The sequence below is a fragment of the Bombina bombina genome, chromosome 12 (genome assembly GCF_027579735.1).
Source record: "Bombina bombina isolate aBomBom1 chromosome 12, aBomBom1.pri, whole genome shotgun sequence".
Lineage (NCBI taxonomy): Eukaryota > Metazoa > Chordata > Amphibia > Anura > Bombinatoridae > Bombina > Bombina bombina.
The window spans coordinates 30,432,417-30,460,258 of NC_069510.1; the positions used below are offsets into that span (position 1 = coordinate 30,432,417).

The 27,842-nt window shown below is 42.4% G+C and overlaps 1 protein-coding gene across 1 annotated transcript in view; it reads left to right on the forward strand.

Annotated features, from left to right (window-relative positions):
- QSOX2 (quiescin sulfhydryl oxidase 2) overlaps positions 1-20,361 on the forward strand; it is an 89,814-nt gene extending 69,453 nt beyond the window's left edge. Inside the window, exons 11-12 of the mRNA XM_053696127.1 lie at positions 10,581-10,769; positions 19,426-20,361. Of these exons, the coding sequence (XP_053552102.1) occupies positions 10,581-10,769; positions 19,426-19,937 (701 nt within the window). The 3' untranslated portion in view covers positions 19,938-20,361. The remainder of the gene's footprint in view (positions 1-10,580; positions 10,770-19,425) is intronic.
- Positions 20,362-27,842: the final 7,481 nt, after the last annotated feature.

A 27,842-nucleotide genomic window follows, 5' to 3' on the forward strand; every position in this document is an offset into this window, starting at 1 on the left:
AAAAGGATTAAAAATAATTACTTTCATGTTACAGAATGCTATTTTTCAAGGGTTAAGATTTTTAATTTTTAAAGTTTGTTCTGCTTAAAGCCTGTAAACGCTAAATAGCAGTTTGGTTTACCTTTGATAAAATTTTGATCACAATTCTTTGTCATTTTATGATGTAAAATTAGTTATGTTTTCCAGCAAAAATGTAAGAGTTAGTTACCGCATCTGGCCAAATGGGACAAGCCCAGGTACCACGTCAAGGTCTCTCCCAAAACCTGGGTCCCTAATACAGCCACACAATGCAAGCTCTCAATCAAACAAACTGGAAACAAGTCAAGGGTGCACAGGCTTATGTAAACACCCTAGACATATACAAAACACAGAAGGGGACTGCACTCATAGGGGCCGATTTATCAATGTCTGGAGGACATCGCTGAATGCCGACCGCATACACTGTCGACATTTAACATTGCACAAGCAGTTCTGGTGACGAGTTAAGGAGTGAGTTAAGGAGCAGCGGTCTTAAAGGGACATTATACACTCCTTTTTTCTTTGCATAAATGTTTTGTAGATGATCTATTTATATAGCCCATGAATTTATTTATTTTTTAAAATGGATAGTTTTTGCTTATTTTTAAATAACATTGCTCTGATTTTCAGACTCCTAACCAAGCCCCAAAGTTTTAGGAGAATACCGTCAGATACCTACTCCAGCTTGCTCCTGTTTGTGTAAAGGGTCTTTTCATATGCAAAAGAATGGGGAGGGGGGAGTGTCTGATATTTCCTACTTGCAGTGGACTTTCCAGCTACCTTTTCAACAGAGCTAAACTGAGAGCTTCTAAGTAAGTTTTTAAAACAGTTTTATACTGGATTTTTATATCAGTATCTGTGCATCTTATTCTTTATAGTAGTGTATATTACACGCAGTTATATGAAAATGAGTGTGTATACTGTAACTTTAACACTGCTGCTTCTTAACTGCCGTTACTGGCGAGCCTCAAGGCTCGCGTGGAAACGGGCATCAGGGGCCATTCCAATCTTGATAAATCGGCCCCTCAGACTGGACTGGGTACACATCCTATGACCCTGCAACATGCTCAGCCCTGGGTGCTCAATACCTTCCATTTTTTTTTTATCTTATCTGAGTTCTTGCAAGTGAGTTTTAGACTTCCTCTGTGTGTTGTATTAATTTTGTTTTGTAATTTTCCATATGGGCCTTGCACCCATACTTGTCTGGGGTTAAATGCCTGGGACTCTGAGGACAGTACAACTATCTGTGAGTGCTATTGAGCAGCCAGGACTGTGCATGTTGCAGGGTCATGGAATGTGTACCCAGTCCAGTTTGAGAGTGCAGTCCCCTTCCGAGTTTTGCTTATATCTAGGGAGAGAGAGAGACGGACACACAAAAATGATTATATTCAACACTGAGATACACACGTGCATATCAATTTAGACCTTTTGTATTCCTTTAACCGTTGAGCCATTTCCGTCCCTGTGCTGTAAAAAGAAAGGGTTATCCTGATATAAATAAAGGGCTTTCTGTATAGTTATGTAACTTTAATCCGCACATAGGGGCTCCCATGAGCCTGTATGCAATTTAACTGCACATTTATTCACCCCAGGTGATCACCTGGTTATTGAAACTTTTATATAGGGCCTTTATTTTTTAAGGAGCAGCTTATGAGCTTTAAAACAAAGGGGTCTTGATGACTTTTTGATAGCCTTAGGTAATATAAATATTTAAATATAATATAAATCTCTATACCAACATACTTTCCGATTGCTGCTATATGGAAGTGAGCATTGATAGCTAATACTTCTTAATATCAGCAGCGGGAGAGTGTGCTGCTATAGAGAAATTTTAGTGTGTGTGTATGTATGTATGTATGTGTGTGTGTGTGTGTGTGTGTGTGTATATATATATATATATATATATATATATATATATATATATATATATATATATATATATATATATATATTCCATCTAAAGGGGAGGAGAGTCCACGGCTTCATTCATTACTGTTGGGAATTAAGAACCTGGCCACTAGGAGGAGGCAAAGACACCCCAGCCAAAGGCTTAAATACCTCCCCTGCTTCTCTCATCCCCCAGTCATTCTTTGCCTTTCGTCACAGGAGGACGACAGAGAAGTGCCGAAGATCGAAGTAGTCTCTTATGGAGGGTAATACTCTTTGCATTGGGACTGGAGTTTTAAGTAGTCCTGTCAGCCTTTCAGTGAGAGCCTGGGCGAAAGTTAGAGTCCGGAGATGCAGGGAGAGCCTTTCTGCAAAACCATCCCGACTCCTATTAACAGCTCCACAAGCAATCAGCCTTGACGAGTTTCGCTGCCTGCTTTTTACACTCCAGTCCATGTCAGGAGTGAGGCTACTAACCTGTCACACTTGAAGGGCCATGTTCCTGTTCCATGGTGTAGATTCTGGTAAGATCGTTCAATTTTTTTTTATTACATAATGGTGACACAGAAGACAGGGTCACAGTGTGCCTTTATCTTCAAAAATAGAGGGTTAATATTCCTGGAAAGGGGATTATTGAACAGGGGGGCTTTTATACATGATATTGTTTATTGTGTCATTCCTGCGTTATGTGCAAGATGAGGCTCTTATAATGTGCAGAACTTTCAGGTGACTTACGGGAGTATTTGCACTGCCCTTTTTTGGTGCGTTTTTTTTCTTAGGCAGGGGCGGTCCTTCCAGGCATTGCATGTGACTGGGTGTTGCTATCTCTCTTCCTCTGTTGATCAGCGGCGCAGCAGACAAAACGGTTTCTGTAGTCCGGGTCATAGGAGGTGATGAGTGCCCCGGCCATTGGAGGTTATAAAGGTGCCTATTATTAAGTTAATCTAGTCCGTAATAACAGTGCAAGCTATGGAGAACTCCGATGCGTTAGAGGGTTCTCACTCTTTAACAAGGTCTCATTCCTGTGTTTATTGTGAGGAGGTTCTGGTAGAACAGCCTGCTCAACTATATTTCACATGCCTTAATAAAGTTACAACATCTAAAAGTAAACGGATGTCTAGTACTACTGAGCCGTCCACCTCTGAGGGTACCCCGTCCCGTGAGATGCGTTCCCTGCATTAATCTCCAATTGCACATGCAACCATTACTCCTGCGGGAGAGATACGCTGGCCGTCAGATTTTACGGATCAACTTCAAACGGTGGTATCGAAAGTGATCCATGCCTTGCCACGTTCTGCTAAGCGCAAGCGTAGGGTGTATTATGGCGGCCTAGCCCAGGGGATGTCTACTCCTATGGAAATATCAGAGGCGTTATACGATGACGAGGCCCACTCCGACTCTTCGGCGGAGGCCCCTTCTGGGTTGGAGTCCGTGTCATCTAAACCTCCGGCTGCGGAGGAGCCTGACTAAAGGTTTAGAGAATTTGCCCTTTTTGCTGAAGCAAATGCTTGCTACTCTGGAGGTTCCAGAACTGAAACTTCCGGAGGAACCTGAGATTCCTAAGCTTGATAAGGTATATGAGGACAAGGGGGGTGCCTCAAGCTTTCCCGGTTCCTGTTAAGATGGCTAATATTATTAAGAATGAATGGGAGCGATTAGGTTCTTACTTTTCCCCTTTTTCCTTTAAGAAACTGTTTGCTGTTCCGGACTCTCAGCTTGAGCTGTGGGGTACTGTCCCTAAGGTGGATGGTGCTATCTCCACGCTCGGGAAGCGGACAACTATTCCCCTCGAGGATAGTTCGTCGTTTAAAGAGCCCATGGATAAAAAGTTGGAAAACATGTTAAGGAAGATGTTTCAACACACAGGGTTTGTTTTTCAGCCGGCAGCGGCCGTAGCCGCGGTTGCCGGAGCTACAACATATTGTTGTAAATCCCTGTGTGAAATGGTCGAGGAGACTTCCATCGACGAGATACAGGAGAAGATTAAGGCGCTGAAGGTTGCCAATTCTTTCATCTGTGATGCCAATATGCAAATTTTTCGCCTGAACGCTAAGGTGTCAGGTTTTTATGTTTTAGCTCACAGGGCTCTGTGGCTAAAGTCTTGGTCTGCGGACATGACCTCTAAGTCGAGGCTGTTGTCCCTGCCTTTTCAAGGAAAGATTCTGTTTGGTCCAGGATTGGATTCGATCATATCCACGGTTACGGGAGGCAAGGGAGCTTTCTTCTTAAGGACACGATGAGTCCACGGATCATCTTCATTACTTATGGGATATTCACCTCCTGGTCGGCAAAGAGCACCACAGCAGAGCTGTTAAATAGTTCCTCCCTTCCCTCCCAACCCAGTCATTCTCTTTGCCTGCGTTTAGTGATAGGAGATGGTAAAGTGAGGTGTTAGAAAAGATTCTTCAATCAAGAGTTTATTATTTTTAAAGTAGTGCCAGAGAGTGCTACTTTGTTCTAGGGTGTAGCCTAGTTCATATCAGTCTCTACAGTAGAGTTTTTGGTGCCTTTAAAGCAATGGGAACTTGTGGGACATAATTCTCACTGCGTCTCCCATGTAATGTTTGCTGCCCTTACCAAGAAAATCTGAGGGATATTTACTCAGGACTTTCCTTTTAAATTACAGGTCCATGTGAGGGAGAGGACCTCACAAACCTGGAGACTGCCTTACTGTCCGGCAGGAGATGAGGTAAGTGCTAACTTTTATTCTGGGGGTAAGGAGGAGTCTCAGAAGAAAGTTGGGCACTTTGTTTTAGTCCTCATCGGATTTAACTCCCTTATCATTATAGATAGACCCCCTCAGAGCTTCAGGGGATACTTTAGGACAGTTACACGCAAGATTTGGTTCTGTTGGGCACATAGGCTCTCTCTATATAGCTACGGAGCCACACATTGAACGAGCCCTGTGTGAATATAAAAAGCCATCACTGCAGAGCTAGCCAAAGCTCAGTGTGAGGCAATACATGAGACTGGGGTTTTTCTATTGAAGGAGCTATACTCCAGATTTGAAGTTAAGCAGGACACAGAACTTGCATTTTTATCTCCCGGCGGTTTAATTATAGCTGACCGGGAGTTCTCATATTTCTGGGCTATTTTCAGAGAGGCTCAGTAGCGTAAGGGACTTAGGTTATTTTCTCCCGGCGGTTTAATTATAGCCGACCGGGAGATCTAATATGGCCACAATTTATAAGCTATGCTTGTATGGCTCAGTGTAGGGGAATCCGCATTATTTCTTTCTTTCGGATTAGACTGTTTGGTGCATTACTATTTCCCTGTAGGCCTTTTTAATAAGTAAATGGCGACCGGGAGAGGATACTGATAATGCTCACGAAGGGCGGAGTTATGTTTGGTGCCTTTTTAGTTGCGCACCTTCTGTGTTTTGCTCTTCCTGAATGGGGCTCCCTGAGGGCTCTGGGGGGGGGGGGATATGGTCTCAGACACGGTCTTTGTTTCCCATAATCATCTGGACCTGAAGAGCTATCTACAATGCTCCTTTGGCCTGGCCTTGGCGGGCATCGGTTCAGTTTATCAGGTCCCAGTTGGACAATATAAGGTCAGTTGTCTGGGAGGAACAAGGTGTTCTTTGGCAATGACAGAGATCTCCAAAATCATCCATTGGTGGAGATCCATTCTTGTTATCTGCTGGCGATTCATACCACTGGCAGGCAGTTTTTCTGAGCAGACAGATCTTTCATCCGAGGGAGTGGGATCTTCATCCGGATGTGTTCTCCAGTCAGATCCTCCGATGGGTCAGCCGGAGTTGGATTTCATGGCATCCAGGCAGAATGCCAAACTTCCGAGGTACGGGTCGAGATCCAGAGATTCTTAGAGGTTCTGATAGAAGCTCTGGTGGTCTCTTGGTCCTTGAATCTTGCATATCTATTTCGAAACAGGAAGGGGTTTCAGTGATTTTCTTAGCACCAGCCTGCCTAGCATGGTCTGGAGTGCAGATCTAGTAGAGATGTCGTCTCTACCTCCTTGGAGGTTTCGGCTTCAAAAGGACCTTCTGATTCAGGTAACTTCCATCTTCCAAATCTAGATTCTCTGAAGCTGACTTCTTGGAGATTACACGGCTAATCCTAGCCAAGCGAGGTTTTTCTGAAGTTGTCATAGACACTTTGATTCAGGCTCGTAAGCCGGTCATTAGAGGATTTATCTCAAGTATTTGGCGTAAATACCTTTATTGGTGTGAGTCCAAGGGCTACTCCTGGAGTAGAATTAGGATTCTTAGAATTTTATCTTTTCTCCCGGAAGGATTGGAGAAAGGCTTATCATCAAGTTCCTTAAAGGGTCAAATTTCAGCATTATCTCTCTTGTTTCACAAGCGTCTAGCTGATGTCCCTGATGTTCAGTCTTTTTTGTCTAGCCTTCAACAGGATTAGGCCTGGGTTAGACCATTTACTCCTCCATGGAGTTTTTAATTGTTTCTCTAGGGTCTTCAAGGGGTCCCGTTTGAACCTATGCATTCCTTAGATAGCGAGTTGTTATCTTGGAAGGTTTTATTCTGGTAGGGTTTTTATGTCTGTGGTCTCAGTGTTACAATGTGAGTCACCTTACCTTATTTTTCCTGCGGATACGGTCGGCTTACGAAATTTGGATTTCTTCCAAGGTTGTTTCTGATTGCAACATTAATCAGGAAATTGTTGTATTTTCTTTGTGTCCTTATCCTTCTTCTAAGAAGGAGGGGCTTTTGCACGATTTAGATGTAGTTCGTACTTTAAAGTTTTATTTACAGGCGACTAAAGACTTTCGCTAGTCTTTTTCTTTGTGGTAATTTCAGTCAAACGTAGGGGACAGAAAACTACGACTGTTTCTCTTTCTTTTTGGCTTAAGGGTATTATGCATTTGACATGTGAGCCTGCTAGACAGCAGCCTCCTGAAGGGATTACGATTTATTCCTCTAGGGCTGTTTCCTGATGGGCATTCTAAGATGAAGTTTCTGTGGAACAGTTTTGGAAGACTGCAGCTTGGTCTTCTTTTCATTCTTTTAAAAGAAAGGTTTATAAATGCGATTCTTTTTGCCTCGGCTGAGGCTGTTTTTGGGAGAAAGGTTCTTCATGCAGTGGTGCCTTCCGTTTGGGTATCCTGTCTTGTCCCTCCCGTATCATCTGTGTCCTCTAGCTTGGGTATTGTATCCCATAAGTAATGAAGATGATCCGTGGACTCATCGTATCCTTAAGAAGAAAATTAAATTTATGCTTACCTGATAAATTTGTTTCTTCTTGGACACGATGAGTCCACGGCCCGCCCTGTCCTTCTTTTTTAGACAGGATGATATTTTTATAAACTTCAGACACCTCTGCACCTTGGCTTTTCCTTTCTCTTCCTAACTTCGGTCGAATGACTGGGTTGGGAGGGAAGAGAGGAGCTATTTAACAGCTATGCTGTGGTGCTCTTTGCCGCCTGCTGCAGACCAGGAGGTGAATATCCCATAAGTAATGAAGATGATCTGTGCACTCATCGTGTCCAAGAAGAAACAAATTTATCAGGTAAGCATAAATTTACTTTTCCTACCGCAGGATAGGAAGAGAGAGGTTTTGCAGGCTGTGGAGCCCTCGGATTAGGGTCCGCCTTTTCCCTCCCGGTTTCATTCAGTGTCCTCTAGAGTTTGGGTTTATGTTCCCAACAGTAATGAATGAAGCCGTGGACTCTCCTCCCCTTTAGATGGAAAACATAAATTCTGCTTAACTAATAATTTCATTTCCATTGAGGAGAGGAGAGTCCACGGCTCCCGCCCGTATCTCGGATGGGCGGACCTAAATTTTAATTAATCTTCTGGCACCATTTATACCCTGATATTTCTCCTACTGTTCCTTGTTCCCTCGGCAGAATGACTGAGGGAAGTGGGGGAGGTATTTAAGCCTTCGGCTGGGGTGTCTTTGCCGCCTCCTGGTGGCCAGGTTCTTAATTCCCAACAGTAATGAATGAAGCTATGGACTCTCCTCCCCTCGATGGAAATTAAATGATCAGTTAAGCATAATTTTATGATATATAGATATATAGAGATAGATGGATATATAGATAGAGAGAGAGAGAGAGAGAGAGATAGATGGATAGAGAGAGAGATATAGAGAGAGATATTTAGAGAGATAGAGAGATAGAGACAGAGAGATAGAGATATAGATAGATAGAGAGATAGAGAGAGAGAGAGAGAGATAGATAGAGAGATAGAGATATAGATAGATAGATATTTAGAGATATAGATAGATATTTAGAGAAATAGAGATATAGATAGATAGAGATATAGAGAGACAGATAGAGAGATAAATAGATAGAGAGAGAGATAGAGAGATAAATAGATAGAGAGATATTTAGAGATATGTGTGTGTGTGTGTGTCTATGTGCTATAGTTATATTTTTATGTGCGTTTTTTTTATACGTTTTTAAAAATGTAGACAATATTGTGAGTTTACCGTCACTTTTCCTGGTTAAAGGGATATGCAGATGTGCTTTTAAACAACTTTCCAATTTACTTCTATTGTTTAATTTGCTTCATTCTCTTGGTATCCTTTAATTTAAAAGCATACCTAGGTAGGCTCGGGATTGTCAACGTATTATTGGGCGTTATCCGCTGGTTGGATGCTGCACATATATGCCTTTTATTCATTGGTTCACAAGATGTGTTCAACTAGCTCCCAGTAGTGAATTACTCCTCCTTCAACAAAGGATACCAAGAGAATGAAGCAAATTTTGGTAGTATTAATAAATTAGGAAGTCATGTGCGCTATCTGAATCACGAGGAAAAAAAAAACGTGATGTCCCTTTTAACATTCTTTACTTTTCCCTCTAGCAAGGTCCTTTATCAAGATATCAAGCCTATTTTGTCTGCATTGAAATGTACGCTTGAATTTGTGAATCCTGATCCTTCGATGTCCCTCTCATCTTTCCCGCCTCCATTCCTGATAACGAACAGCAAAACATTAGCGCTGCAACAGTGTTAAATATTGATTTGACTAAAGTGGCTGTTGGCAGGGCGCCAGGAGCACGGAGTGGAAAGAAAAGCAGTGTGTCAGATACTCTGGTTACTGTTCATGCTCCCGGTCACACTGTAAAACCTCCCCTGTCAGAGAATTGCTGTTTAAAAACACTAAAGTATACATGTGCAGAATTTACTTAAAGGGACATAATGCCCATATGCTAAATCACTTGTGAGTCAGTGTAACTTTTAAAAGCTGTCAAGAAAATATCACCTGGACATCTCTGGGATAAAATATATTTTTACAATTGCTTCAGCACTCCTAAGTGCTGTGTGAACCGAAATGCTGTAGCTACTGTCAGCCAATCAGCTTTATCAAGTGCTGATGTCACATGAGATTTTACTGAAATCTTGTGAGATGTCTTAGTGAACTTCCTTAAACTGAGGAGCAAAATAACATCACTGTATCTGCACATACCAGATGCCCGCTCCCTTGCATGTCCTGGGACAAGCATCCTGATTGGCTGCTTAAAACCCCTTTACAATCGGATTTGGCTACTGAGGAAATTTTGAGGTAAAATATCTTCCCTTTTTTTACATAGAGATGTTAAGGTGATATTTTCTTGTCCGTGGTTTACAGTTATGCTTCATCACTTTTTAAGTGCTTCAACATCTGGGTACTCTGTCCCTTTTAAAAGGGTCTGTTGCCTAATCGCAGCATCATTTTAAAGACGTGATGCATGAATGTAATTAAATCCAAAATATCACATGAGCATCTCTATGTTAAATTGAAAATATCTTACCTCACCTTTCCCCATTTACCACATCCCACTGTGTAGGGATTTTTAAGCATCCAATCGGGAACTTTCTTTTCCTCCTAGAAGGAAGTTGGCTCCAAAAACTTGTCTCATTTGGAGGACCTAATCTGGACTTGAGTCTGCAGACAACAAGGCTAGGCTAGAAACGGTCATTATTTTTTTAGAAAGTGCATTGTTTTCTAATTGTTGTCTGATAAATCCAATAAGTGACAGATGTAGCAGAATTAGCCTTGAAAAGTCTAGAATTCTTTTTCGATTCTGAGAATTAGAAAATCCTCAATTTTCAGAGCTAAATTACATAAAAAAATGAGTAAAATAAATAATGAGTCTATTGCAAAATTGTTTTACTATGTATAACTTAACACATTGATAATGTAATGTAAAATGTTTACTGTCCCTTTTAAGGCAGACCAACTAGCACTTCGGCCAGATTTGTGCTTTAAAGGGACATGAAACCCAAATTTATTCTTTCTTGATTCAGATAGTACAGCAACTTTCTAATTTACTCCTTTTATCAATTTTTATACGTTCTCTTGGTATCTTTATTTGAATGTAAGTTTAAGAGCCGGTGACAGATTTATCTGTGACTTATCTCAAGCCAGAATCAAAGGTTTTACCAATTTGAGGTGAATTATTGGTTGAGCAGTGGTCCAACCTAGGCAGGGAAATACACTCTGCCCTGTTAGGAATCCTAAAGGATAGAAATGTGTCATGTATGCAATAGCTACATCAGTAAAAAAATAACGAAGACCAATCCCTGGAGTACCCCTTGCCAATGTCCTAAGTACCCCCACGGGTACACGTACCACAGGTTCAGAAACTAGGCCCTAGACAACAATTTAATCTGACAATAGATCCACTTGGAATAATTCTTGTAAGTCTGAGTAAATTGTAGCCAACTGGCATTAAAGTATTTTATATCTACACATTTCCTTTTGTAGTGTTTGACGATAACCCACAAGCTGTACTGCAAACAATGAGGGGATACATCCGTGAGTTTTTCGGCTGCCGAGAGTGTGCTAAACATTTTGAGGCGATGGTTAAAGATTCCATAGAAACTGTCAAAACCCTTGATGAAGCGGTTCTGTGGCTATGGAGTAAGCACAACATAGTGAATAACAGACTTGCTGGTAAGTACATAATTATTTTTTTCTTTGCCTTATATCCTACCTAATACTCGCCATAAAAGATCACTTCTTATCTAGCGATAATGGACAGAATACACCACATAAAAACTGTCCCCCCCTCCCCCATTATCTTCTCATTCTTAGTTCCGTCCATGACAGGATGGACAAGGCTAAGCCCCTATCCCCTAAAGTACCTTACCAACATGGTGCACGCCAGCAGGGGGAACTTTTGGTGGCTGAGGAATTAGAAGGCTTCCAGACTTCGTGCTCTAATTATGAGGATCCACTAGGCAGGCTCCGCTTGTCCCAAGCTGGTCAGTGGCTGCTTTTATGGTTTCTCTTGTTTGGCTGTGAGTTTCAGTGGGTGCCGGCACTTTTTCCAGGCGCAGGTAACAATATGCACGTGGGCACACACAGGTCATGTCAGGACACCCAATGTTCATGCATGTAAACATTTAATATGTCAATGACTAAGGAAAAATCTGCTGACAAGTACTAAGTGGGCAGTGTACTTGAAGTCTTGTTTTGTGGAGACACTCTGCTCATAATAGGCTGCATTTAACTCATTGGATGCTCAGAATTTCCCTCTGCGTTAGGTAGGTAAGTGACAGATGTCTTGTAGCCCTCAGCCCAGATAAACTACTTGTTAAGAATCTTTGTGCTAGATGTGTTGGGCAAGGTTTTGGGGTAAATTATGCACCAATTTTCAAAAGTGCATTTTTTTTTTTTTTATTTATTTAGAAAATTTTGCTAAATGCATTATGCATTCTGAGGATTGTGAACCTGGTTTTGTGACTTAGGGGGCGATTTATCAAGGTCCGAATGGTCCCTGATACCCTTGTTTCCGCGCAGCAGTTATGAAGCAGCGGTCTTAAGACCACTGGTCCGCTGCCTCTGATTCTGCGGTCTGCAATTCACCCGATCCTATACGATCGGGCTGGTTAACATCCCCTGCTAGCCTGATTGGCCGCAATTCTGCCGGGAGCAGCATTGCAAAAGCAGTTCACCAGAACTGCTTGTGCAATGTTAAATGCAGACAGCGTATGCTGTAGGCTGTAGTGTATCATGTCCGACGGACATTGATAAATCGTCCCCTTAGGATGTTATTCCAGTTGCTTTTAAACTTTAACAAGAATCTAAGTTTAGGTTTGTAAAGTCAGATATCAACCTTCTCAGACAGGTTTAGAAATAAGCACAAAATGACATAAATGTCCCTGAAAAAAATATTTATATATTTCCTTTTATCAAATAGATAAGATCTCTAATTTCACCACCTTCTAAAGTAGATACTGTTTGATAACTCCTCTTTATACAGAAAAATGATTCTAGCTGCCTATGATTCTTAGGCTTTTATGGATATTATGGAATGGAAAATTTAAAAAGAATATTCTGTGTTAAAAAGCTGTCTCACCAAAATGTGCTAAGTACTTTCAGATTTACATCAGGTTACTTCATTCTGTATGCTGTGACTTAATCAATGAATCGCCACAAATCTGGTAAATAATGCCTTTTGGTTACCCCATTAGGAAGTAGTAAAAGAACTGGAGGTAAAATACATTTTTTACTAGAGACCAGCCTTTTTTGTTTTAGATAATGGGGTAGATTTAACAAACAGCGGATGCTGTTTTCTACCCCCGAAGTTTCGGGTCTGCCATTTAGGTGGTGGACTGCAATCAATCCAATATGATCAGGATGATTGACACCCCCTGCTAGCGTCCATTGACCGCAAATGTGCAGGAGGTGGCATTGCACAAGTATTTCACAAGAAATACTTGTGTAATGTTAAATACCGACAGCTTATGCTGTCGGCATTTAGCGATGCCGGGTGGACATGATTCGCTACATCGAATCATGTCTGCCCGGCATTTTGATAAATTGACCCCAATGTGTGTAGTTTCATGCTTTAGATTCCAAGAAGTGCTAAGTCATTTTCACTGCAATACAGTAAGCTACATTGATGGTTCAAATACCTACTTTTTGTAATAATTTGATTATACCATTTCAGAAGCAATTGGTCGCAGTGAGTTCAAGATCAATGGGTACTAAATGTCCTTTTAAGAGGTTGCCAACTAGAATTCAAAACGTATCCACAGTTTATACATTTACCACTCCCAGTAGATCCAGGGAAAATGGGCATACTTTTTATAATTCATAGACAGTACTCCAGCATAAACCGTATATACTCTCAACGTTTTTAAGGAATATTAAAAAGATTGGACCTGTCTAAAACCTGAAATTCCAGAGCAATTTAAATAAATTCATGCATTTAATATTCCGATAGACCTAATGGATGATGACTACCGCCCTATCTCAGAGTCAAGCAGTCATTCACAGTACCTTCTGGTAAACAGCATGAAAACATCATTGCTGACTTGTGTTTCTAATATTTGACATTTCCTTGCTCCCAGGACCTTCACCAAGGTACAAGCAACAATCCTTGCAGTTATACGGATAAAGGGAATGTTTGTACTTGATAATAATGTCTCTTCTGCTGCAGATGTTTCTGGGTGCTTTTCGGGTGTCTGTTGCAATTCAGCTTTCTCAAGGCCAAGGGGCCGATTTATCAAGACCGCTGCGCTTTAAGTTGACCGCTGCTCCTTAAGTTGTCCACTGCCTCTGAGGCTGCATACATCAATCCGCCTGATCGAACACGATCAGGTTGATTGACACCCCCTGCTAGAGGCCCATTGGCTGTGAATCTGCAGGGGGCGGCATTGCACAAGCAGTGTATGCATTCAGCGATGTCTGGCGGATATGTATCATGTCTGCCAGACATTGATAAATCGGCCCCCAAGGATGAAGATGTTGGAGAAAAAAAAGCATGAAGACTTGTAGTGAAAAGGGCCGGATGGTGAATGTTTCCATTGCATCAGTTCTGAAATGGAACAAGAACCTTTGTCTGTCCCTTTCCTTTTTTATCTCAAACAGGATCTTGATTGGTAGCTTTAGAATCACAATCTCTGCAGAGGTCTTCCCACTCACAGGTTGCTTTTTGATTTAGATAATACCTGTTTCAAGCAAATCAGGCTGTTAGTGACTGGGAATGTGATCAGTGATTATAGAGATGAGACATAATTTTCTATTTACTTCTATGATCTAATTTTCTTCATTCTCTTGGTATCCTTTGTTAAAGAAGTAGCAATGCACTACTAGGAAGTTAGCGGAAGAGATTGGGTGAGCCAATAACATGAGGCATATATATGCAGCCACCAATCAGCAGCTCCGGAGCCTACCTAGGTATCCTGTTCAACAAAGGATACCAAGAGAACAAAACAAATTTGATAATAGAACTATACTGGAAAGTTGTTAAAAATCAAATGCTCTATTTGACTCCTGAAAGTTTAATGTCCAGAAGCTGCTGACATGTTAATCTATTGGAAGACTGCAGATAAAGGTGTTTACTGTCCCTTTTTAAATTGACTTTCTAGTGTAAAAATAAAATCTTTCTTTTTAAATAAATATCCTTTTTTCTTCTTAAATGGATAGAGTCCACAGCTGCATTCATTACTTTTGGTAATTCAGAACCTGACCACCAGGAGGAGTCAGACACCCCAGCCAAAGGCTTAAAAACTCCTCCCACTCCCCTCATCCCCCAGTCATTCTTTGCCCTTCGTCTCAGGAGGTTGGCAGAGACGTGTCAGATTTTTATTTTTTGTTTTGTCTCTTATGGAGGGTAGTACTCTTCGACATGGGACAGTTTTAAGAAGTCCTGTCAGTTTCTCAGTGAGGGCCTTCTTTCTGCGAAACCATCCGACTCATATTAACAGATCCTCAAGCAATCAGCGTTGTCGAACTTCGCTCCGCTGCCTGCTTTCTTCTCTCAAGTCCATGGCGGAAGCGATGCTGTTCCATGGCGTTGATTCCGGTAAGATCGTTTCATTTTACTTTATTCAATGTACTGTAACGTGATGTTTCCTGTGAGGCTAAAGCTCCTTGCGGGTTTAACTTATAACATAAGGGTCTCAAGGACTCTCTGTTAGATTTTGGAATCGAGGGTTAATATCTCCGGGGGGGGGGGTTATTGGACAGGGGGGGTTTATAATTATGTTTGTTATGTGATTCAACCTGCTTATGTGTGAGGTTTATGGACTCATGGTTTGGAACTTTGAGGCCTTTGGAAGTGACACAGCCTTCCGCGCTTTTTTGACTGTACAGTTCACCCTGTGTCCGGGCTCTGTTTCCCATTTCCGCATTCCTGACCGTGTGGCAAATTAGATATTCTAGTCCGCAGGGGTCTGGTCATAGGAGGTGGTGTGTGCCCCAGCCATTGGTGGTGTCAGGTGCTGTTTTTTTTTTTTTGTTTTTTTTTTTACAGTTTATAGTCCATATTGACATATCCTCTTATAGTTATGGGGGATTCTGATGCTGAGACTGTGCTCATTTCAGATTCAGTTACTGAGGATTCTGACGCCGAGACGATTATAATATCTGATTCTGTGTCCGGTGACGAATCCAGTTTAGCCTCGTTGACATCTGTCAATCCATCTTGTTCCATATGCCATATGAGAGCACCCGGTTCCTCGGGCTCGGAGAATCAGGGATCTGCTGAGCTGTCCGCCTCTGGGGGTCCGGTCTCCCAGGGAGCGAGTTCCCTACCGATTCTTCTTCCTATACATGCGGGTAACCCAGTTTATAGTTCAGACACGTGGCGCTGTTCTGCTGAGCTCCTGCGGTAGAAGCGCTGAGTGCTCAGGTTATCATTGTTTTTCATGTTCCACTAAGCATTCGAGAAGAACCGGTGGGTTCGTGAGGCGGGAAGGATAGTCTCAGTCCTTATAGCCTCCAGTCATAGATGACTGGGCGGGGGAGTTTTCCGCTGCGTCACTCTGACATCTGATTTCATCAGAACCTAGAGTTCCTCCTCCATGTGGCGGAGGGTTGGTGGGTTTAGGCCCCGTCACCGCTGTTTGAGTGGTTTGGCCTTCAGTTTTAGGCCTCTGGATGGTCCTGTTGGGACTTGATCCTACACCTTGTATGGATAGCTGTCCAGCATGCGGAAGGTTTTGCATTTTGAAACCTATTGCAGCTCTCGCCACCTTGTGGGTGTATGTGTAAGCCTTTTCTAGTGTATCTAGATACAGCTTTTTACTCTTGGACGTGATGGTCTGACTGAGTTATGAGGCCTTTGGTTCTCCTTGTATGTCTCCGGGTGAGTTAGATCTCCTTTTTAGGGATCGGCATTCCAGATGATGGTTGATCCCTGTGGGGACTTTGCTTTGCTCGGGGTTCCCCGGAGCTGGGAAGGTTTAGCGCCTTTCTCTTCCCTGTGTCCTCTGCATATGTGGAGGTGATGGGGAGACTAGCCCTGCTAGTAGGGTTTTGTGGACCTCGAGGTATCCCTTCTCTTGTCCTGAGGCTTTGAGAAGTCCCTTCATATGACTTCTAGCCCTGCTCCTTGGAGCGTTGGACTTTGGCTAGGGGTGGTTCCTTCTTTTTGTCGGGACTTTTCAGTTCTCCTCACTATCCGGATTCTCTGGATATGTGTCCATTTCCCTTTTCTCTCTTTTTGGCTAGTTGGGATGTTTAGTTCCAGGTTAAAGTTTCCTGAACTATTAGGTGCCCAGACCTGTTTTTCTCTCTGAAACTTCCGCTTTCCATGGCTTTGCTTGGCCTTCTTCCTGACCCAGTCTTGGGTTCTTTTGGAATCTTGGATCTCGGGGTGTTCCATTGTAGTGGGAACTTGGGCTATGTCCTTGCTCCCTCTACCTGACCGGGTCAGGGTTGACTTGGTTTTAGGAGTATTTCTTACTCTTTACAACAGAGTAACCCGTGTCATCTAGGGGTTAGCTGTGTGGTTTACTCCTCAAGGTTTTGTGGTCCCTTTTTTTACGGACCTGTGAGTAGGTCTGGCGGCTTAGATTGCCTGGAGCATGCCCTCTGTCAAGGGGCTGTTTTATGCGGTCTGTCTTTCTTGAGGACTGCTTCTTATCTTTGCAAGCTTCCTCTGGGCCATCCTGTTATGGACTGTGTTCTCAAGCTTGGGGTTTCTCCTGGGGCTATTACACGCTTTTCATGGTTGAATCCTTTAGTATTCTATGGCCAGGTGCTGGGAGGATTTTGCTTCTTTAGTTGCATTCCATGCTTGCAGGATGTTGAGGAGACATCTTTTCTGTCTCCATGCCCTGTATTATCCTGGGTTTCGCTTGGTATAGGCGTGGCCTCCTTCCCTATTGGGTCCATTCGGGTCTCTGTGAGTGGGGCCCACTCTCCTATGTGTTTTTTCTTGTGTTCAGGGACCCTGCGGTTTTCTCAGTCCTCCTTTGCCTTGTCCCCTTGAGGATTTTGGCTGGGTTTCCCTTCATTGTGAGGGATGAGTGGTGGGGGACCGTCTGTTTTGGTGACGGTGTCTCTTGGTGGACTGTCGGCTCAGTCGAGTCTGTTTTGCGGTCTCTGGTTTGGCTCTGGACTAGCTGCGAGTCAGTGTCACTGGAGCTTTTCCTTTTAAATTTTTTCTCGGCTTTGGACGAAGCAGGATTTTTCATTGGGTAAAGGATCAGGCTTGGTGCCCTCAGTATGGGCCGCCTAATGTACCCTCCCGTCTTGGCATTCAGTGTCCTCTACAGCTTGGGTATTTTCCCAAATGTAATGAATGCAGCTGTGGATTCTTTCCATTTAAGAAGAAAAATATAACTTATGCTTACCTGATAATTAACTTTTCTTCTGATGGGAAGAGTCCACAGCTCCCCACCCGTCATTTTATGTGGGGCGTCCTTATATTCTTCTGACACCTTTTTACCCTGATGTTTCTTCTACTGTTCCTTGTTCCTCGGCAGAATGACTGGGGGATGAGGGTAGTGGGAGGAGTATTTAAGCCTTTGGCTCGGGTATCTTTTCCTCCTCCTGGTGGCCAGGTTCTTATTTTCCAAAAATAATTAATGCAGCTGTGGACTCTTTCCATCAGAAGAAAAAGAAATGATCAGGTAAGCATAATTTATGTTTTATTGTGCATCTGGGAAAGATACTGCCACTGAACCAATCAAGAGTGTAATACATGCATATTGACCAATCACTGGTCATGTCCTGTCTGGCATTACTACTCGGTCATGCCTAGTGCTATAGTTGTTTAAGCATGACTAAGGGTTGATTGTAGGCCCGAAACTTTGTCTATTGGACATACTTTGGACCCTGCCAGGTTTTAATAAAGGTCCCTTTTTAAAGATATTTGGTGGCTGGAATGCAACTTTATTTTATTGTTAATAAGCTGAAGGTGGCTGATCTAGGGTTCCATACCCCACAAGAGTTCTGGTTTCCAAACTACCTGATTTCAACCACAAGTATAACCCATATGAAATGGTTAAAGAGAGTGAAATAAAACATTTTTTTTTTTTAACGTAGAATAAAATAATTGGCAGCATCTTTGTTTCAATACTGGTTTGTTCAGTTAAATGTGTATGGGAAGTATTGGGTTTGGTCTGAGTTAAAAATATTGAAAAACAGTGTTTCAAAAACCTACAGTTTTTATAGTATCTGTTATGAATGTACACCTGGAGTCCCTGGATTACAAAGCCTCTTTCCCTTGAGATTTAACACGTGCACCATCCCCACATTAACAATATTTTTTTTTCATCATCCTAGCCTGGACTTAATGAAATTCGATTTTTTTTTTATTTTATTTTTTTAATTCTTCTCTTTTCATATTTGTAAAAGAGTATTAAAATAAAACTGAGAAAAAAAATATTTGAATGCACTTAAAAGGAGGAAAGGAATTTTTTGTTTTGTGAAATGGTATTCAATGTGTCTATCACAGTATGGAATTCTTGGTAAGTCACAGCAGGTATTTAAATGCAAAATCAGTTGCGTGTTTTCGGTTCTGTGCTGGTCAGAAGTTTGAGTAATGATCGTAAAATGTATACCGCTGCCCGGGAGCATCCATTCAACACCGTGATTAATAAACAAACTGTCAGCTACAGCGTTGGAGTGGTGTTAAAATCCGGTTTGGTTGTGGGACAATGATGTATGATTATAATAGGTGCTTAAATCTGTACTTTGTGTTTGTAATAGATTTACAACTAGACGGTATTTTTTTTCATAATGTTCCTTTCAGTTAAATGCATAAATAATGGTTTAAACACTGAACATCAGACTTCTGATCATGAGCTAAGGAAAAGGTCCGGTATTGTCCTATTCTTTTGTGCTGGATTTGAATTAGTTCAGAAAATGCTTCGTTATATGAAAAGCCTTCAAACTGGTGACAAGGGAGAAGCCGTACTTCATAAATCATTCTACTAAAAAGAAGAGAAAAAAAAACAGCATTCCTTGTATGTACCATATAAATCCATTTTGCTTGCTGCTGCTTTTGAAAGAATGTGTAAGATCAGGCACAATAATTTCGAAAAATATGCTGATGAAGAAAACTGGTATATATCTTGGATCTATGAAGATTGTGTACAAAACAGGCTGTAGAAACTCTCAAAGGACCAAATGTACTCCAAGGGCAGCTCTTCTAAACATGGAAAAATCTAGATAGGAAGAAAGGAAGAAAGAAGGCGCTCCAATGGAGTCATTGGAGCTCCTTCTTTGTACCTTAATTCCTATCTTGGATCTATCTCAAACTTCATATAACAGCCCTAATTAAGTATCTAGGGCCAATTTAATATCTTTAACATCTCATCAGTATGATTTTGTCACTCAATAAAGCTCTCTCTCTCTCTTCATATAGGTGCTCCAAGTGAGGATCCAAAGTTTCCCAAAGTTCAGTGGCCAACTCCTGACATATGTGCTGCATGCCATGAAGAAGTCCATGGTTTACACAGTTGGAATGAAAAGGAGGTTTTGGATTTTCTGAAGCAATACTATAGTAGCCAAGGGATTTCCCTTCAATATTCTGATCCCAAAGACCAAATTGACACAGTGGAGAATGACTCACAAAATGAGAAACTTCCAGCAAACAAACCTTTAGAAGAAAAGTTGGAGAAGCACAGTCCTCAAAAAGACCTTACTCTGAAGCCCCAATTTTTGGACAAATTGGTTGACAGTCGTAGACATTCTGACTCACGGCTTGGGGACAGCAGACAATCTGTCAACATCCTAGGGCTTGGGTTCTCAAATATAGACATGAGTCTGTGTGTAGTCCTGTACGTTACATCATGTTTATTTCTAATAATAATGTACTTTTTCTTCAGATTGAGATCTAGGAGGTGGAAAATAAGGTATAATCGACCTTATGTATAATTTTGTTTGTTTTTTTAAAACTTTTTTTTTTTTTTTTTTTTTTTTTTTTTATATCATGCAATTTGGCTTTACTATTTGTTTTCAGGTAATTTTTTTTGTTTATATTTATATTACTATTTCCAAAAAAACGTCCTTTCATTGCTGCCGTCAGGAACATTTTATATGTTTGTTAAAAAAAAAAATTGGGAATTGCTTTAAGAAATCAAAAGGTTTTTCAGGCTGAAAAAGAGGATGTCATTTTTTGAAGCCTTATAGGGTTTATTTATTTTTTGCCAAGGTGCTTTTCGAAAGCTCAAGAAGGAGACACCACAAAAATGTATTGGTGCATATGGAAATGCATAATACCCATCTATGTGAGGTTTAGGAGGTATGGAAACTTTTTCTTTTTAAAGACACGATGAGTCCACAGATCATCTTCATTACTTATGGGATATAAACCTCCTGGTCAGCAGGAGGAGGCAAAGAGCACCACAGCAGAGCTGTTAAATAGCTCCTCCCTTCCCTCCCACCCCAGTCATTCTCTTTGCCTACGTTAGTGCTAGGAAGAGGTAAAGTTAGGTGTTAGAAATCACATAAGGCTCAGAAACATGGTGCTCTTTATGTTGGGACAGTTACTCTTTATGATGGAGAGTTTTTTCTTTTGGACAGCACAAGTACAGGAGCACTGGGGCTGGGAGATAAGCTTATTTAACGTTACAGTGGTTAATTTCCCTAACGGCTTATTTTTCTATGAAGCCGGTTGGGTTATGTTTGTTTGGTAATGCCCATGATGGGCGGGGCTATCGTTTCGCGCGTTTCTCTAAACTGGGCAGTATTCAGCCTTGTCTAGTGTGTTATGGACGTCTGAGCAATGTCGCACTCGAACCGCATGGTTGTTGCATAAATTGAGCAAGCGGTTTTAGCCCTATACAGACCTTAGTATCCAGATCACTACAGACATAGCAGGTAGTCCGGTTGGCAGGTAGGCGCCTCAGGAGAGCTGCTGAGGTGTAAGGGAGTCTGAATTTACTTTATTTAACTGAGAATACGTCTTTTTTCCTAAATGCAGTAAAATAGTTGACGTTTTAAAATTTAAAGACACAGTAACAGTTTACTTAATAAAGGTTTTTGAGTAACTTAGAAGTTTTTGGGGATACGTTTTTTCTTTTCGGATGCTTCTCAGGAGTCTAATGATGAGATTCAGAGTACGCCGCAGCTTTCTCCCCAAGCGTCCCAAACTTTAACGCCTGCACAAGCAGTGCCCTGTACTTCTGCTCTAGCACCTGCTGGAGTTACTTTAAAAGACATAGCTGCGATTATGTCTTCCACAATTTCTGATGCGTTGTCTGCTTTTCCTATGCTACAAGGCAAACATAAGAGGAAAGACAACCATGTTATCAGTGAGGTTTCTGATGCCATGGTGGCAATCTCGGATGTACCCTCTCAAGGAACTGAGATGGGGGGTATAGAGGTTCTATCAGAAGGCGAAATTTCAGATTCAGATAGTTCATTGCCTTTGACTGATTCAGAGGTTGTCTCTTTCAGATTTAAACTAGAACACCTCCGCCTTTTACTCAGGGAGGTTTTGGTTACCTTAGATGACTGTGATTCCACAGTAGTGGTCGCTCCTGCAAAGTCGAGTAAATTGGACAGATATTTCGAAGTTCCTTCTTACTTTTCATGGATGTTTTTCCAGTTCCTAAGCGAGCTTCGGAGATTGTTTTTAAGGAATGGGAGAGACCAGGTATTCCCTTCTCTCCATCTCCTATTTTCAAAAATATGTTTCCTATAGCTGATGCTGTCAGGGAAGCTTGGCAAACGGTTCCTAAGGTGGAAGGGGCTATTTCCACCTTAGCCAAGCGAACTACTATTCCCATTGAGGATAGTTGTGCTTTTTAAGATCCCATGGACAAAAAGTTGGAGGGTCTACTTAAAAAGATTTATGTTCAACATGGTCTGCTATTGCAGCCGGCTGCCTGCATTGCTACTGTCAGTGCAGCAGCTTATTGGTTTGATGCTCTGTCCGAGTGTCTCAAGACTGAGACTTCCTTAGAGGAGATCCAGGATAGGATTAAAGCTCTGAAGTTAGCTAATGCCTTTATTATGGACGCTTCTCTGCAAATTACTAAATTAGCAGCTGAGAATTCGGGGTTCTCTATCCTAGCCCGCAGAGCCTTATGGTTAAAACCTTGGTCTGCGGACGTGTCATCTAAGTCTAAGCTTCTAGCGATTCCTTACACAGGGAAGACTTTGTTTGGACCTGGCCTGACGGAAATTATCTCTGATATCACGGGAGGTAAGGGTCATCTCCTTCCTCAGGATAAGAGAAACAAGCAGAAAGGACGACAGAGTAATTTTCGTTCCTTTCAAATTTTCAAGGGAAATTCTTTCTCTTCCTCCTCTAAACCAGAACAATCTAAGCCTACTTGGAGACCCATCTAGTCTTGGAACAAGGGTAAACAATCCAAGAAGCCTGCTTTTGAATCCAAAACAGCATGAAGGGCATGCCCCCAATCCGGGACCGGATCTGGTAGGGGGCAGATTTCCTTCTTTGTTCAGACTTGAGTTCAGGACGTTCAGGATCCCTGGGCAATAGTAATAGTGTCTCAGGGATACAAACTGGAGTTCAAAAATTTTCCTCCGCGAGGAAGATTTCTTCTTTCAAGATTATCTGCAAACCAGGTAAAAAAAAAAGAGGCGTTCTTACATTGTGTAAGAGACCTCTCCTCCCTGAGAGTGATTATTCCTGTTCCAATACAGAAACAGGGGAAAGGTTTTTATTCAAATCTGTTTGTGGTTCCCAAAAAGGAGGGAACCATCAGACCTATCTTAGACCTCAAGGGTCTAAACAAGTTTCTCAGAGTTTCGTCATTCATGATGGAAACTATTCGTACCATTCTTCCATTGATCCAGGAGGGTCAATTTATGACAACAGTGGATTTAAAGTATTCATATCTACATGTTCCTATCCACAGAGATCATCACAGGTTCCTGAGGTTTGCCTTTCTGGACATACAGTTTCAGTTTGTGGCTCTTCCTTTCGGCCTGGCCACGGCACCCAGAATTTTCACAAAAGGTTCTGGGTTCTCTGCTGGCGGTTCTAAGACCGCGGGGCATTGCGGTGGCACCTTATCTGGACGATATTCTAATCCAGGCGCTATCTTGTCATCAAGCAAGATCTCATACCGACGTTGTGCTATCCTTCCTGATAACTCACAGGTGGAAGGTAAATCTTGAATAGAGTTCCTTAATCACGAAGACAAGGGTGACTTTCTTGGGAACTCTAATTGATTCTATATCTGAGGATTTTTCTGACAGAGGTCAGGAAATCAAATATTCTAGATACCTGTCGAGCCCTTCAGTCCACTCCTCAGCAGTCAGAGGCTCAGTGCATGGAAGCAATCGGACTGATGGTGGCGGCAATGGACATCATCCCGTTTGCTCGGTTCCACCTCAGGCCTCTGCAGTTAAACATGCTCAGGCAGTGGAAAGGATGCAGACTTGTCTCCTCGAATAACCCTGGAACAGGAGACGAGAGACTCTCTTCAATGGTGGTTGTCTCTGGATCATCTATCCCAGGGAACCTGCTTTAGCAGACCGTCCTGGGTGATTGTGACAACAGACGCCAGCCTTCTAGGGTGGGGAGCTGTCTGGGGTTTCCTAAAGGCTCAGAGAGTATGGACTCAGACAGAGTCTGTTCTTACTATAAACATCATGGAACTAAGAGCGATCTTCAATGCTCTTCTGGCCTGTCCTCAGTTGGCTTCGGCCCAGTTTATCAGATTCCAGTCGGACAACATAACGTCAGTGGCTTACATCAATCATCAGGGAGGAACAAGGTAGCCAAGATAATCCAGTGGGCGGAGGCCTATTCTTGCCATCTGTCAGCGATCCACATCCCAGGGGTGGACAACTGGTAGGCGGACTTTCTGAGCAGGCAGACTTTTCATCTGGGGGAGTGGGAACTCCATCCGGAAGTGTTCTCCAACCTGATTCTCAGATGGGGTCGGCCGGAGTTAGATCTCATGGCATCTCGTCAGAATGCCAAGCTCCTGAGATACGGGTCGAGGTCTCTCCCCAGGCAGAACTGATAGATGCTCTGGCGGTTCCTTGGTCCTTCAGCCTAGCATACCTATTTCCCCCGTTTGCACTTCTTCCTCGGGTCATTGCTCGAATCAAACAGTAGAAGGCATCGGTGATCCTCATTGCTCCTGCTTGGCCTTGCAGGATTTGGTATGCAGATCTGGTGGACATGTCATCTCTGCCACCTTGGAGACTTCCGTTGAGGAAGGACCTTCTAATTCAAGGGCCCTTCCTTCACCCAAATCTAGTTTCTCTGAAGCTGACTGCTTGGAGATTTAATGCTTAATCTTATCCAAGCGGGGTTTTTCTGTCACTAGAAAGATTTACCATAAGATATGGCGTAAATATCTCTAAGGGCTACTCGTTGAGTAGAGTTAGGATTCCCAGAATGTTGTCTTTTCTCCAAGAAGGTTTGGAGAAGGGTTTATCGACAAGTTCCCTAAAGGGTCAAATCTCTGCTTTATCTATTTTGTTACACAAACGTCTGGCAGATGTCCCAGATGTACAATCTTTCTCCAACATAGGTGTGTCCGGTCCACGGCGTCATCCTTACTTGTGGGATATTCTCTTCCCCAACAGGAAATGGCAAAGAGCCCAGCAAAGCTGGTCACATGATCCCTCCTAGGCTCCGCCTACCCCAGTCATTCTCTTTGCCGTTGTACAGGCAACATCTCCACGGAGATGGCTTAGAGTTTTTTAGTGTTTAACTGTAGTTTTTATTATTCAATCAAGAGTTTGTTATTTTAAAATAGTGCTGGTATGTACTATTTACTCTGAAACAGAAAAGAGATGAAGATTTCTGTTTGTAAGAGGAAAATGATTTTAGCAACCGTTACTAAAATCGATGGCTGTTCCACACAGGACTGTTGAGAGGAATTAACTTCAGTTGGGGGAACAGTGAGCAGACTTTTGCTGCTTGAGGTATGACACATTCTAACAAGACGATGTAATGCTGGAAGCTGTCATTTTCCCTATGGGATCCGGTAAGCCATTTTTATTACAGAGTAAATAAGGGCTTCACAAGGGCTTGTTAAGACTGTAGACATTTTCTGGGCTAAATCGATTCATATATAACATATTTAGCCTTGAGGAATCATTTAATCTGGGTATTTTTGTAAAATAATATCGGCAGGCACTGTTTTAGACACCTTATTCTCTAGGGGCTTTCCCTAATCATAGGCAGAGCCTCATTTTCGCGCCGGTATTGCGCACTTGTTTTTGAGAAGCATGACATGCAGTCGCATGTGTGAGGAGCTCTGATACATAAAAAAGACTTTCTGAAGGCGTCATTTAGTATCGTATTCCCCTTTGGGCTTGGTTGGGTCTCAGCAAAGCAGATACCAGGGACTGTAAAGGGGTTAAAGATAAAAACGGCTCCGGTTCCGTTATTTTAAGGGTTAAAGCTTCCAAATTTGGTGTGCAATACTTTTAAGGCTTTAAGACATTGTGGTGAAATTTTGGTGAATTTTGAACAATTCCTTCATACTTTTTCGCAATTGCAGTAATAAAGTGTGTTCAGTTTAAAATTTAAAGTGACAGTAACGGTTTTATTTTAAAACGTTTTTTGTACTTTGTTTTCAAGTTTATGCCTGTTTAACATGTCTGAACTACCAGATAGACTGTGTTCTGAATGTGGGGAAGCCAAGGTTCCTTCTCATTTAAATAGATGTGATTTATGTGACACTGAAAATGATGCCCAAGATGATTCCTCAAGTGAGGGGAGTAAGCATGGTACTGCATCATTCCCTCCTTCGTCTACACCAGTCTTGCCCACTCAGGAGGCCCCTAGTACATCTAGCGCGCCAATACTCCTTACTATGCAACAATTAACGGCTGTAATGGATAATTCTATCAAAAACATTTTAGCCAAAATGCCCACTTATCATCGTAAGCGCGACTGCTCTGTTTTAGATACTGAAGAGCATGAGGACGCTGATGATAATGGTTCTGATATGCCCCTACACCAGTCTGAGGGGGCCAGGGAGGTTTTGTCTGAGGGAGAAATTTCAGATTCAGGGAAAATTTCTCAACAAGCTGAACCCGATGTGATTTCATTTAAATTTAAGTTGGAACATCTCCGCGCTCTGCTTAAGGAGGTGTTATCCACTCTGGATGATTGTGAGAATTTGATCATCCCAGAGAAACTATGTAAAATGGACAAGTTCCTAGAGGTCCCGGGGCCCCCAGAAGCTTTTCCTATACCCAAGCGGGTGGCGGACATTGTAAATAAAGAATGGGAAAGGCCCGGTATACCTTTCGTCCCTCCCCCCATATTTAAAAAATTGTTTCCCATGGTCGACCCCAGAAAGGACTTATGGCAGACAGTCCCCAAGGTCGAGGGGGCGGTTTCTACTTTAAACAAACGCACCACTATACCCATAGAAGATAGTTGTGCTTTCAAAGATCCTATGGATAAAAAATTAGAAGGTTTGCTTAAAAAGATGTTTGTTCAGCAAGGTTACCTTCTACAACCAATTTCATGCATTGTCCCTGTCACTACAGCCGCGTGTTTCTGGTTCGATGAGCTAGAAAAGGCGATCGATAGTGATTCTCCTCCTTATGAGGAGATTATGGACAGAATCCGTGCTCTCAAATTGGCTAATTCTTTCACCCTAGACGCCACTTTGCAATTGGCTAGGTTAGCGGCGAAAAATTCTGGGTTTGCTATTGTGGCGCGCAGAGCGCTTTGGTTGAAATCTTGGTCAGCGGATGCGTCTTCCAAGAACAAATTGCTTAACATTCCTTTCAAGGGGAAAACGCTGTTTGGCCCTGACTTGAAAGAGATTATCTCTGATATCACTGGGGGTAAGGGCCACGCCCTTCCTCAGGATAGGTCTTTCAAGGCCAAAAATAAACCTAATTTTCGTCCCTTTCGTAGAAACGGACCAGCCCCAAGTGCTACGTCCTCTAAACAAGAGGGTAATACTTCTCAAGCCAAGCCAGCCTGGAGACCAATGCAAGGCTGGAACAAGGGAAAGCAGGCCAAGAAGCCTGCCACTGCTACCAAGACAGCATGAAATGTTGGCCCCCGATCCGGGACCGGATCTGGTGGGGGGCAGACTCTCTCTCTTCGCTCAGGCTTGGGCAAGAGATGTTCTGGATCCTTGGGCACTAGAAATAGTCTCCCAAGGTTATCTTCTGGATTCAAGGGGCCTCCCCCAAGGGGGAGGTTCCACAGGTCTCAATTGTCTTCAGACCACATAAAGAGACAGGCATTCTTACATTGTGTAGAAGACCTGTTAAAAATGGGTGTGATTCATCCTGTTCCATTAGGAGAACAAGGGATGGGGTTCTACTCCAATCTGTTCGTAGTTCCCAAAAAAGAGGGAACGTTCAGACCAATCTTGGATCTCAAGATCCTAAACAAGTTTCTCAAGGTTCCATCGTTCAAAATGGAAACTATTCGAACAATTCTTCCTTCCATCCAGGAAGGTCAATTCATGACCACGGTGGATTTAAAGGATGCGTATCTACATATTCCTATCCACAAGGAACATCATCGGTTCCTAAGGTTCGCATTCCTGGACAAGCATTACCAGTTCGTGGCACTTCCTTTCGGATTAGCCACTGCTCCAAGGATTTTCACAAAGGTACTAGGGTCCCTTCTAGCGGTACTAAGACCAAGGGGCATTGCAGTAGTACCTTACTTGGACGACATTCTGATTCAAGCGTCGTCCCTTCCTCAAGCAAAGGCTCACACGGACATAGTCCTGGCCTTTCTCAGATCTCACGGATGGAAAGTGAACGTAGAAAAGAGTTCTCTATCTCCGTCAACAAGGGTTCCCTTCTTGGGAACAATAATAGACTCCTTAGAAATGAGGATTTTTCTGACAGAGGCCAGAA